This window comes from Lemur catta, chromosome 10 (assembly GCF_020740605.2).
Source record: "Lemur catta isolate mLemCat1 chromosome 10, mLemCat1.pri, whole genome shotgun sequence".
NCBI lineage: Eukaryota > Metazoa > Chordata > Mammalia > Primates > Lemuridae > Lemur > Lemur catta.
Window position 1 is genome coordinate 1,499,111 of NC_059137.1, and position 14,200 is coordinate 1,513,310.

At 44.4% G+C, this 14,200-nt stretch overlaps 1 protein-coding gene across 3 annotated transcripts in view; it reads right to left on the reverse strand.

Moving 5' to 3' along the window:
• CAMSAP1 (calmodulin regulated spectrin associated protein 1) overlaps positions 1 to 14,200 on the reverse strand; it is a 72,531-nt gene that overhangs the window by 36,689 nt on the left and 21,642 nt on the right. The window contains exons 4-5 of one of the 3 annotated variants that reach the window (XM_045562062.1): positions 5,494 to 5,574; positions 1,592 to 1,733 (exon numbers count right to left, since the gene is read on the reverse strand). In XM_045562062.1, the coding sequence (XP_045418018.1) occupies positions 1,592 to 1,733; positions 5,494 to 5,574 (223 nt within the window). Of the gene's footprint in view, positions 1 to 1,591; positions 1,734 to 2,901; positions 4,324 to 5,493; positions 5,575 to 14,200 lie in introns of those variants that run through there. The other 2 variants (XM_045562063.1, XM_045562064.1) reach the window with 2 other exon arrangements.

Below are 14,200 nucleotides of genomic sequence, written 5' to 3' on the forward strand. Positions count from 1 at the left end.
TCCCAGATGCCTCTCTGCCTGGAGTCTGAGACCAGAACCTATCTGGCTAAGGGTCCCCCGAGAGTGTCCCCCACCTCCTGAGGGTGTGTGGGAGGAGAAAAGCACACCTGGGCTCTCACTGCTCTTGAGGAACCGCCCCGACCCCAGGCATTACTGTCCCCCGTGGTCCTCGGTGCTGCCATGTAGCCGCCTGGGGTGCCACGGGGTGAGCCACCGCTGCCCTGGCTTGACCTCCTTCCTTTCTGGTCACCACTTCTCCATGAGTGGACTTGTCGCTCCAGGTCCAGATATATCCTGGTTTTCTCCAAGACGGAATTTGCAATTTAGTTGCTTATTCTCCTTGTTCTGGAGTGACTTCTGACTAGACAAACGGTCAGGACGCTACTCTTCATTTTCCTTCCTTCAGCTTTCTATGTTCTTTTTCTAATGCACTGAAATGAACCTAGTTCATTAATTTCAAAATTCCTAATTTTCTGGCATGCACACTTGAGGCAACAAATCTCCCTTTACGTATCACTATGAGCTGCACCCTGGGAAGTTCTTAAAAGTATGTCACTCACTTATTTAATATCTACTCCACACCAATTTACCTCAGACCCTGTTTCAGATGGTTGGGATACATCAATGAACAAGACAAAGAAAACCCCTGCCCTGGTCAAGCTCACACTAGCAAGTCCCGCCGTGATTTCCTCCACAATCCATGAAATAGTTAGAAGTTCCTTCTCTAATTTCTAGGCATTAAGGATTTGAGAGGGGAGTGTACTAGTCAGGGCTCTCCAGAGAGATGGAACCAGGCAGATGTATGAGAGGGGATTAATTAGAGGAATTGGACCCTATCATCACAGAGACAGAGAAGTCCCACGATACACCGTCTGCAAGCTGGAGAACTAGAGAAGTTGGCAGCCTGGCTCAGTCCTGGTTCGGAAGCCTCAGAAACAGGCAAGTTGATGGTACAGCTCAATCTATCCAGTGCCTGAAGTCTGACACAAGTGTTTCCCATACGGGATATTAACCCAGAGGGGCCCTCCCTTGGCCTTGTGAAAGTCTACGTACTTCAGAAAGAAGGGTGCTTAGCAAAACCTGGATCAGAATTCATGTTCCCACCACCCCTGTCCAGACACCCACTGTCATTCACATTTTTCTCCTCATCATTAGGTGATGAGCACCTGAAAGAGATGCATTGTCATCAAAATGTCGCCAATAACAAGCAGGGGGTAGTTGTTCATAAATGGTTTGCAAACAGACTGAATCTTGCATTAATTACCCCATCCCCAAACAAAGTTCTAGATATTTTAAACCAATTGAGGAAGACTTACAAAATTCCTCCCCATTTTGAGACATAGGCAAAGTCATGAATAATTTAGAAACACATTAGCCAGATACTCTGAAGTACAATTTCTTTATCAGGTAAAACGCAGGTGCACAGCACCCCCAGCTCTCCCACCTGTGTGCTAACATCCCAACTGATATCAAGGATTCAGTGGTACTTTCTGTGTGTTTGGCTTTTTGTTTTTTTACTCTGTGGATCCACGTATGCTCTAATTTCCCTTTAAGCCGTCAGGACTGCGCGGGGGACGCGCTCTGCACTCACCATCCAGTTTCATCTGCTCGGGGCAGTAATAGTGAATCACAGCCAAGAGAGCGGCGCCGTCACTGCCGTCCCTCATCAAATCCTCCAGCAACGGGAAGTAGGGTGACTGCCTGGTGGAAAGGTGCTCTCGTCGATAGCGGACCTGCAGTTGATAAAAGGAGAACGGTCTCTGCGTGTGATTTCTCTTCACTGCCATATATGTTACAGGCATCCGGTTAGATCAAGAAGGGACATAAAACCTGCTAGGCACACGGAGAACACTGCAACCATCCACGAAATGCCAACACATCTGGAAGACACACTTTGCCTGGAACATATATGCCAAGAACGAGGGAATTGGGTTTTATGGCTACACTGGTCCCTCCAGGGACAGCAATTAGTTGCTATACACACCCAGGGCCAGTCTACTCTAAACTGACACTGGAGGTGGAAGCTGCCGCGGATGCGGCACACGTGGGGAAGGAGAGAGAACGCACGTCTACACTACCAAAGCCAACACACCATAAATAATGAGAAACAAGTTAAATGGTGAACATCCTAATGCTTGGAAGACCCAAGTTACTATAACTTTTCTAAGTATTATCATCACTGGCCTCAGCCATTAAAAAAAAAATACAAAACAGCATTAATATATGGTTTTTGAAATTTCAGAAACCAAGGTAGACAAAATTTCTCGTAATACAAAAACTAGACACTCTAATAAATACAACAAGAAACTAAATCATGCAAGGTGATTTAAAACAAGTACTTGTTCAAGGCTTCTGTACTGCTGCATTTAAAGGAGGCCACTGCGTGGTGTTCTGAGCTCCACCACACGGTCAGATCTGCTGCCACGGCCGCGGGTCAGTTTACCGGAGCACAAGACACCCCAGCTGCTGAGGGAAGGACGCTGGCCTAGGCACTACTCCCAAACAGCCGTCGGGACCCTCGAGTTCCCTGCACTAATGTCCACAATACAGCTTTAAAAATGGCGTTCCCCGCTGCCCATGCGTTCTCCACAGTAGAGAGACACACAATACAAACTATAGGAGCAGGCCCAGCAGTGTACAGTGATGACTTGACTTCTGAGTTATGCAGATGAGCTCACCTCAAAGAAAACTTGTCTCTAGAATCTAGAATTTTAAGTTGTTATGTCAGTAACTGTATAACGTAGAATAATCAATATTAACGTTTCACATGAAACATTTCTAACACATTCTTTTAAATTTAGCAATAAGGCTTATTTTATGTCAATAAAATCTGCCTCAACACACTTTAACTTGTTTCTCAGAGCCCACAGCACATCCTACAACACACGACCCGCCTCATACTGTACCACGCGTGCAAAGTCCACAGGTTCCAGCATGCAGTGCACCACAGCATGCGCCAGGCCAGGCTTCCACGGAGACAGCAGGCACAGGGGATTGACCACAGTCATGCGGTAAAGCAAATGGTGTCTTGATTACAGATGGATGGTGTGGGTTCAAAATCAAGCAGAACACTCCCTGAACTACAAGGCTCCAGGTAGCTTGCACAATTGCCTTGCAAATCAGTTTCTGTAGACGTCTAGACTGTAAGGTGTGAGGTTAAACCTCTGAACCTGTTGCTCTGTATCAGACCTTTCTGAACTTATCCTCATTGGCCTATTCACTGAACACTGTTGGGTAGTTATCAATTACCTAATATAAGAAACTGTAAGGGTCACTGTTCTTGGTCACACTGTTCTGTTTTTATAAAACTCCCATCTGAAACCTGACTTCCTGCAGGACAGCTGCATTCTGTGAGCCCCTGACTAAAGCACATCACTGTCTGAATATGCAGGTGTTTATCCTCCATGATTCAAGAAGTTAAAAGATCTAAACAATCATCAAAAATGCCTTCCTCTTCTTTCTTATTAACACATTTCAAAGACAAGCAAGATGCTCTCTCCACGGCGAAGCAGAATTTATTACTGCTCAGATAGTCCCACTTCCCAGCTCACCTCCATTGGTGTCTCCTTTATGACAGAATTCTAAGAAAAACCCGGCCCAAATAATGAAACTAAAAGACACAGGCAATTAAAGGAGTGCATATAAAATCATCTGCAAAAAGACCTGTGTTCCAAAAGTTCACGTGGAAAGGCCTCTTGGAGCGCTAAGCATTTTTCCACTTGGACGGGGTCACAAACTGGCTCGGCTTCCAGAATGGGCCACCAGGTGGTGCATAACCAGAATTAAGGTTTTTTAACTTTCTTTTTACGTGAAAATCCACACTGAACTCCAGAAATCCTGTGTTTGTGCTGACCTAGCTCAGGCCCTTCCCCATACCGTGCAAGCTGAGGTGGCAGAGTGGCTCCAACACCCAAGAGCAGAGGACTCCAAGCACGAGCGCGAGCCCTTCTCTGCAGCCCCAGGCCCCTGCCCAGGTACCAGGCTCCGTAACTGGACAGTGACTAACAGATGCTATGTTAAATACCACGGTTAGGCAAGGTAACAACAGGAAGAACAAAACAGAAAGAGTAACTAGGCATTAAATCACGTATCCTGCCTTCTGCTACCTACTGGCAAAGAGCAGGTGCCCCGCCACTTACGTGTATGTTGGCCACTTAAAGGAGCTGCTAAGAAACTGGGCAAGATGTAACTCAGAATCCCGAAGTGCAACATCACAAAGCCTATTCGGCTCAAAATGAGGGCAACGCTGGTACTATATAAAGTGTAATAACAATGCCGAGGTGGACATTTAAACAAATGAAAAAAAAAAAACAGTTTTAGGTGCGAGCAATTTTTAATGGAAGCAAGTGATCGCGACAGGATGGCTCTGCAGATGGCAGCTGGTGGCTCCGGGTTCACTTACAGGCACTAGCTTCCAGTACCACTTGGAGGGAGACTGCTCGGAGGCGAGAGAAGGAGGGAGGAGAGCAGCATCAGCAGACCAGGCCCAGTGTGCACGCAGCTAGCACACCCTTCCCACGGCGCTCACACGGCAGAGGCAGGACAGCCTCTTGTAAGCAAAATCTTTCAAGTGCACGTGGCCATAGGCATGTCGTATTATCAGATGATGAAAGTGGAAGACTGCAAGTCATCTCCACAACACTATCCTTTGCAGTAGCAAAGAATACTTCAGAAACTTGCCACGAGTTGGGTACCAAAAGGCAAGAAGTCCACTCTGACTTGGCAAAGGGCTGGTGTTCAGTCTGTACCCACACGTTTAAACAAGTCCATCTGAGGACAAGGAGGAAGCGCCATGCTCAAGACCCAGATGAGGGAGGTACACAGCAGGTGGTGTGACTTGCCACCCACCTTGCTAACAAAAGCATGGCCACTGCCTGGTGCCAATGGAGGGAGAGGGGGGAAGAGGGGAAGAAGGCACACTGCCCTCCACAGCGAGACCCTACAGACGGTTGGGCCATGTTATGTGTGCACTTAACTGAGTGGATTCAATCACGCATGTGCTTGGCAAAAGAGAAAATGTCAGAGGAAGCAAGACTAATGACCACAGCGTGTGGCACACCTGTCTGTGCCACCATAGCAAATGTGCAGCACTGACCCACCTGGACCACGGCACAGGGTTTCCCAGATGTGCCACCAGCTACACTGCACCTCAGGGCCGTTCATGGATTTCCAAGGGCACCCTTAGCAATGCGCAATTTCTGGGCTGACTCCCAGGTAAATCCTGTGGCCTCTACTCTTGAGCACCCCGAATCCCCCCAACTCACTCTTCACCCTCTGACAATTCCACACAAAACCACCCTTTCCTGGGAGGGAGGGGGACAGACTGCCCGTGCTGCCCTCAACCAGGCACAGAGGCCCAGCAAGCGAATCCAAGAGGCCGGGGAGTAAAATAAAGCACAAGTGGGAGTAACTAATGTAACTCTTTACCAGGGGCACCAGCATTAATGCAACAGTAACTTAGTGGATTCCAGAAACATTACATTTACTCTTTACCTTTTGATGAGCCGGACTTTCCAGTAACTGCTGTTTTAATTTAACTTCTTTCTCTGTTATCTCTCTCATTTTAAGATTCACCTAAAGTAGAAGAAAAACGTATTAACAAGGCAGTTGCTTCGTACGTAGTATGTAAAGGCTTTTCTGATGAAACTGGTGGTGATATCAACGAATGTAATCGTTAATACTGTATCACAAAATGCAACAATATTTGGAAGCTCTACATAACTCAGCAAAACCATTTTCCAAATGACCAATGCATGTTACAAAATCATGGGTATGGCCAGGCACGGTGGCTCTTGCCTATAATCCTAATATTTTGGAAGGCTGAGGAGGAAGGATCACTTGAGCTCGGGAGTTCAAGACCAGCCTAAGCAAGACTGAGACCCTGTATTTTCCAAAAATAGAAAAAATTAGCTGGGCTTCGTGGTAGTCCCAGGAACTTCAAAGGCTGAGGCAGGAGGATCACTTGAGCCGGTGAGTTTGAGGTTGCTGTGAGCTAGGCTGACGCCACTGCACTCTAGCCCAGGCAACAAAGCGAGACTCTGTCTCAAAAAAATAAAATAAAATCATGGGTGGGTAAAAGATGCAAGAAGAATGCAAGGAAGATAAATGGATTTTAATATAACAGAGTATATTTGCAAAAAGTTCACTGACCTAGTATCCAGAATATATAAAAGAATAAAACAACAATAAAAAGACCAATAATCCAATTTAAAAATGAGCAGAGGGTATCAGTAATATTTCCCCAAAGAAGACATACAAATGGCCGTAACCACATAAAGAGAGGCTCAGGCCAGGTATGTTGGCGCACGCCTGTAATCCCAGCACTCTGGGAGGCCGAGGCAGGGGGATCACTGGGGGCCAGGAGTTTGAGACCAGCCTGAGCAACACAGCAAGCTCCCGTCTCTACAAAAAGGAAAAAAATTAGCAGGATATGGTGGTGGCACCTGTAGACCTAGCTACTCAGGAGGCTGAGGCTGAAGCAAGAGGATCCCTTGAGCCCAGGAGTTTGATTGAGGTCGCAGTGAGCTATGATGACACCACTGTACTCTAGTTGGGGTGACAGAGCAAGACTATGTCTCAAAAAAAAAAAAAAAATGTTCTTTGAAGTCCACGGTAGTTTTTCAGAATGTGAAGAGTCCCCAGGAAGTTTGAAACTCTTGATAAACACAAAGGAATGAAAAACAACAAAAGAAGAAAATATGGGAGCTATAGATATATTAATAACTTTTGTTCTCAATTTTTAACTACTTTTAAAGATGAAAGCCAAAACAAGACGTCTGGGGTTGCAGCAAAATGAGCAACAGTGATGTCTTCTATTATTGGTGAGATGGCCTCACTTTACTTGCAGGCAGCCTATGATAACCTAAAGATGCAGACTGTGATCCTTAAGTAACCCCTAGAAATACTGGAAATAAAACTGAATAAAAATTACTCAATCCAAAATAAGCCAGAAAAGAGGAAAGACAGAAAGAGATAAACAGAGCTGGGCTCAGTGGCGTGTGCCTGTAGTCTCAGCTACTCAGGAGGCTGAGGCAGAAGGACTGCCTGAACCCAAGAGTTCCAGACCGGTCTGGGGGATATAGCAAGACCCTCTTAAGGGAAGGGTCCCTCTCGAGGGAAGGGAAGAAAAGGAGGAGGGAAGGAGGGAAGGAAAAGAGATAAACAAAAATCAGGCCAGGCAAGGTGGCTCACACCTTTAATCCTGGCACTCTGGGAGGCTGAGGCAAAAGGACCCCTTTGAGGTCAGGAGTTCCAGACCAGCCTGAGCAAGAGCAAGACCCCATCTCTACTAAGCACAGAAAAATTAGCTGGGCTTCATGGCAATGGGCCTGTAGTCCCAGCTACTCAAAAGGCTGAGGCAGAAGGATTGCTTGAGCCCAGGAATTTGAGGCTGCGGTGAGCTACAATGACGCCACTGCACTCTAGCCTGAGTGACAGAGTGAGATTCTTGTCTCCAAAAAAGAAAAAAAATTTCAAACAAGATGGTAAAAGTCAGCCATATGTATAATCACATTAAATGTGACTGGTCTAAACACTCCAACAGTAAGGCAGAGATTGTCATATGGTATCTGTAAGAAACTCATTTTAAATAGAAAGACACCAAGAGGCTAACAGTGAAAGAAAGGAAGAAGCTGCACCACGTACCCACTACTCTTAAGGAAGTGGGCACAGCTACGTTAATGTTAAGTGAAGTAGGCTTCTGGGACGTGGATCATCACTGGTGATAAAGCGAGACATCACATAATGACAAAACGGGTAATTCATCAAGAGATATAAAAATCCTAAAATTGTGTGAATAATAGACTTTGAAAATACAAAAAGCAAAAACTAACAGAATTGAAAGGTGAAATAGACAAAATTACAACCACAGATTTCCACTCTCCTCTGAGAGTAACTGACAGGCACAAAAGTCAGAAAAACTACCACAGGAGATGCAAACACCAACAATCAATTTGAACTGACACATAAAACACTCTACCCTAAAACAGCAGAATGCATATTCTTTTCAAGTGCACACGAAACGTTCTGTGAGACAGAACATGTGGTGAGCCATAAAATGAATCTCAATAAATTTAGGATTGAAATCAGAGTATGTTCTGACAATAGAATTAAATCAGAAATCAAAACACAAAAAGATATCTAGAACCTCCCTCCAAATATTTACAAATTAAACATCAAACTTCTACATAACCCAATAATAAAACAAGAATCCACAAGTGAAACTGAAAATATTTTAAAGAGAATGATGAAAAAGCAACCTATAAAAACGCATACGGCACAGCAAATGCACGGCTGAGAGGAATCAACACGCTTGTGTGAGACATAAACAAAGGCTTCAACGAACACTCTTCCACCTGAACTAGAAAAGGACAGCAAATCAAACCCAAATAAATAGAGTGAAAATGACAACAAAGGCAAAAGTAGAAATTAAATATTAAACAATACAGAAAAATCAATAAAAACTAAAAGATTTTTAGATTAACAACATAATCAGACCAATCAAGGGAAAGGGGGGGGAGGAGAGAGGAAACAGAGGGAACATATCACTACAAATCAGATACATAAAAAGGATAATAAATAATAGGAAGTTTATGTCAATAAACTCAACTAAATAAAACTGACACATCCCTTCAAAGTTCAAATCACCAAAAGTGACACAATATTTAATAGAAGATCTAAATACATGTATATTAAAGAAATTAAATGCATAATTAAAATCTTCCCACTAAGAAAAGTCCAGCCCCAGATGGTTTTACCAGTGTATCCACCAAAGATGTAAGGAAGTAACACTGACCATACACAAACTACCTCACAAAGAGGAGAAAATATTCCCCAACTCATTTTTTGAGCCCTGCATTACCCTGAGACCAAAATGAGAAAAATACATGATTAAAAAAAACTACAGACTAATATCCATCAAGAACATTGATGCAAAAATCATCAACAATATATCTGATGTCAGGAAATTGAATCTATCAATATATAAAAAAGTAACAATCACAACCAATTGGTATCTGTCCTACGGGATGAAAGGCTGGTTCAACACTCAAAAATCAATTAATATAATTCACTGTATCAACAGACTGAAAAAGAAAAGCCATATAATCACCTCAATAAATACAGAAAAACCAGCTGATAAGTTCAATATGTATTCATGAAAAAAATACCCTAAGCAAACTAAGAATAGAAGGTAAGTCCTAAAAGAGGGCATCCATGAAAAGACTTAACAGCTAACCTCTGTAACGGAGTAAATGATTATTCTCCAAGATTGGGCACAAGCAAAAATATCTTCTTTCACCACTTTCATTCAATACCAGGAGGCCCTAACCAGTGCAATGAGGAATTTTTTTTTTTTTTAAGAGGCAGGTTCTCACTCTGTTGCCCAGGCTAGAGTGAAGTGGCATGATCATAGCTCACTGCAGCCTCAAACTCCTGGGCTCAAGTGATCCTCCTACTCAGTCTTCTAAGTAGCTGGGACTACAGGCCACACCACCAAGACTACCTAATTTTTTTTTTTGTAGATACAGGGTCTCACTATGTTGCCCAGGCTGGTCTTGAACTCCTGGCCTCAAGTGATTCGCTTGCCTCGGCCTCCCAAAATGCAAGAATTACAGACGTGAGCCACCACGCCTGGGAAAAAAATGAACATATGGATTAGAAAGTAGTACCGCTGTCTTTATCCACAGACAACACAATCTTGTATACAGAAAATATTTAGAAATGTTTTAAATGCCACTAGAACTAATAAATAAGTTTAGTAAGGTCACAAAATATAAGGTCAATATATAAATTACTAATTGCATTTCTATAGACTGATAACAAACAACTAGAAAACGAAATTAGGAAAATACAGCTTATAATAGAATCAAAAACATGAGAAGTACGGGAAGAAGGTTAACAAACTATACCCAACACCTTACCCTGAAAAACTATAAACCACAGCTGAGAGAAACTGAGTGCACATAAATGGAGAGACACAGCATGTCTGCGGACTGGAAGACACAATATTGATAACACGCCAACTCTCTCCAAACTGATCTAACTTCAGTGCGTCCCAATCAAAATCCCAGCAAGTATTTTTTGTAGGAACTGACAAGCTGATTCTAAAATTCTTGGTGGACACGCAGAGGACCCAGAATAGTTAAAACAGTTTTTTTAACACAAAGGATATGGCGGTTCGAAGACTTCCACTGTTCGACTTCAAGTGCTCCTATGAGCTGCAGCCATCAAGGCTGCCTGGGGTTGGCATGAAAGACCAGGGCAACAGAACAGAGCCCAGAAACAGACTCACATGCATGTGGCTTAACTGACTTTCAACAAAGGTGCCAAGATAATTCAATGAGGAAAGAAAAATTTCTTCCACAAATGGTTAACAAGTGTTAGCTGTATGAAGGAAAAACGAAACAACTCTTCCCTCACGTCACTCACAAAAGGTTAACTCCACGTGGGTCACGGGGGTGTCCAAGGGCTACAGCTGCGCATCTGCACAGCCCCGGAGCAGGTAAAGGCTTCTTCAGAAACAAAAGGACAAACCATAAAAAGAAACACTGATAAAGTAGGCTACAAAAAACTTAAAACCCTTTGCTTTTTGACAGACACCGTTAGGGAAACAAAAAGATAGCCAGACTGGGAGAAGATATTCACAATATATACATCTGACAAGGTACTTGATTCCCAAATATATATATATTTTTAAATTCTTGCAATGTTATAAGACAACCCAGTAAAAAACTGGACAAAATATTTGAATAAGCACTTTACAAAAGACTACAGATGATGCAAATATAGGAAAATGTAAATTAAAACTACAATGGGGGGGTGCTAAAAATATATAAAAAAAAAAAACTACAATGAAATACTGCTACTGATTGAGTGAAATGGCTAAAATTGAGGCTGATTATACCAAATGTTGACAAAACTATAGAGCAACTGAAACTCTCCTATCTTGATAATGGGAGTTTAAAGTGGTACAATCACTTTGGAAAATATACTGGCAGTTTCTCCTAACAATTTAATTTAAATAAACATATATTTAAGTTATATATACTTATCTCATATGACCCAGCAATTCTACTCCTGAGTACTTACTCAAAGAAATGAAAATAGAACTGCATGGACTTCCACACAAATGCTCCCAGTGGCTTTATTCAAAATAGGCAAAAACCGGAAAAGACTCCAGTGCCCATCAGAAGGTGGACGGACAAATTACGGCACAGTCACACAATGGGATTCTACTACGCACAGACAGAATCAAACTGCTAACAGACGCAATGCCATGGATCGAACTCTAGAACAGTTTGTTCAGTGAAAGAAGCCAGGCGCGAGAGAGCCCATACCATACCAAGCGATTCCATTTTTACCAAAACCTGGAAAAGGCAGAACTAACCCACAGTGAACGACGCAGATCAGCAGTTACCTGGGTCAGGATTAGCTGCAGAGGAGCTCTTTGAGGGTGACGGAAACATTACCTTGATCGTGGTGACTGTCAAACAGACACAGTCGCTTGTCAAAACTCACTCGGATCCATGTACTACACATAAGTTATACCCCATCAAAACCGCTTTTAAACACAGATAAAAGCGCCTGGCTGGGCATCAACAAGCCAAAGCAAGAGCCCCAGTAAGGTGTCCATGGCAGACGTTCAGAGCCCTCAGGAAGGAGGAGAGCCCAGGTCACACACGCGACAGGGAACCCAGACAGCAGACCCCTCGGTCTTGAAGAGAGAAGACAGCTAGTGGGCAGCACCCCCAGAGCAGGGGAAGTGGCTCCCCTCGCAGGTGTGCAGGGGAGCTGGGAGGGAGGCTCCTGCATCCTCTCAGCACTACACGGATGCTCTCAGCTAAGCACCTGGGACAAAGGCCTAGGCCAGGAGGAGGCAGGTGAGCTAGTCCAGCGCAGCAGGGAAGGGAAGCCCAGGAGGGCAGACATGCTGGTGACCCAGGCAGCAGCCATCTAGGCTGGGCAGGACACAGTCCCAGAGTGATGCCACAAGGAAAGAGAAACTCCTCTCCCTCGACAGGCCTGCCGTGTGGCCCATTCTCTCAGGAGTAGCTGATGGATGAAACCACCCAGACACAGAGCCAAACACAAGAAGGTAATGGCCTCACAGACCTGGATGCGAGAGCAGCTTACACCTGCACTCAAATGTACACGCACAACAGGAATCCTGGAAACGTGGTACCTACGACCAAAGCTTCAAAAGGAATGCAGATCTTACTAGGCATCAAAGAACTGAGGCTGGAGAAAAAACTCACCCCTCTGGAAAACCTCACAAGAACCCAAAGCTTACTAAACATGCACCAATTCACAGTGGAGAGAGAAAACCGGCCGCACGGTGAAGGTGGGGAAGCTCGTGAGGTGCCTGAGAATCCACACTGGAGAGGACGCAGGGTGCACGGCCGGGACACCAGGGACTTCACGCCAAAGAGGCTCCGGACGCAAGGAACGGGGGGCGTTCGGCCAGCTGCGCCCAGAGCCCATACCTCGGCCAAGGTCAGAGCAGCCATGTAAGGGGACCATAACTGTGAGGAACTTGGATTCATGTGGAAATGCCAAGGGAATAGCAAAACGTGGAAAACATTGAATATAAATTTAATTATTGGATGAGAAAAAAAGAAAAGATCATGAAAACTGAAGTATTAACTCCAGAAAAAACAAAGCACGTACAAGAAAAGGAATGTGAGCTATGAAAACAGGTGCCTAATCATAGCAATATAAAGTCTGACCACAGATGTGCCCAGCGTTGTCAATGTGACCTTAGAAGATGGGGACAGCAAGTAGAGGGACACACGAGCTATAATCATCATTTGCCACAATCCTAAGTCAGTAGATGACATACTCGTGACAAGCCAGGAGCCAGAAATACAGTGTATTTGGAGAAAGGCGGAGGCGGCAGGATTGCCTGATGCCAGGAGTTCAAGACCAGCCTGAGCAAGAGTGAGACCTACCTCTACAAAAAAGACAGAAATTAGCGGGCATGGTGGCATGTGCCTATAGTCCCAGCTACTCGGGAGGCTGAGGCAGGAGGATCACTTGAGCCCAGGAGGTGGAGGCTGCAATGAGCTAGGATGACGCCACTGCACTCTACCCAGAGCAACAGAGTGAGACCTTGTCTCAAAAAAAAAAAAAGGGGAGGAACAGAGTAAACATGTGAGGAAAGTGACACCTCTGGAGTATAGGAAGAAGTATGTATCTGCCAAGTCCACAGACAAACAGAGGCAAAATAACCTGGGAAATTACTTATAAATACACAGCAAATACATGAAAATCCTGACCCAACAGGGGAGAAAAGAACATGCCCCCACCCCAAAGGAATGTGAGCGAAGATACGAACAAGCCATCTACCAGAGAAGATAAATAGCCACATACTTTATTTTTTGAAGTTCAACTTTGCCGATGAATGAAGAAATTTAAAAAGACACTATTTTTCATCTTTCAAACTGGCAAGCAATTTTTAATAATAGCTCACACGTGAGAAAACAGGGTAAAAAGAGACCTACACAGACCACCAGTGTGAGAAAAATGATACAATCTGCACGGTCAGATTTGGCCAAAAACAACCAAAAGTCCTTAAATATGAACATTTTTGTCACAACCATCCCTTGGTAGGACCGTGGTCTGAGGGAAACCGCCGAGACCGCAAAGCGCAGGAGGAGACCACGCGGCCTCCACACCGGGCGAGGGCGGGACGTGGGATCGGACGGGCGGGTGCTCACCGCGCGGCGCGCACTGGGTGCAAACCTCGGCGTGCGACAGAACACGCAGTAAACCTCCAGTGTGGTTTAAGTCTATGTGTTACAAACAAAAACTATCGGAATTTTTATCAAAATGTGAACTATTTTCATAAGTGGTAAGATTTAGGTAATTTACATTTTGTTCTTTTTGCTCATCCATAGTTTCTAAATTTTCTATAATCACCATGTCATCTTTTATAGTAAGAGGAAAAATCAATAAAAGATGTTAAAGAAGTTAAAATTTGAATTTTTGACCATAATAAGCTTCTGCTAGGATAAGAGCATCACCAGAAGCCCAGACTCCCGTGGAAACGGGCACCAGTCCTGAACACCGTTTTTACCAGGATTCCTGCTGACGACGCCTCCTGCACGCACGCACGGTGTCAGGAGCACGCACGGTGCCTGCCACCACGAGGCGTCCTCCGGGCAGCGGCAGAGGGGCAGAGACGGCCCTGCCCAGCGCCCGG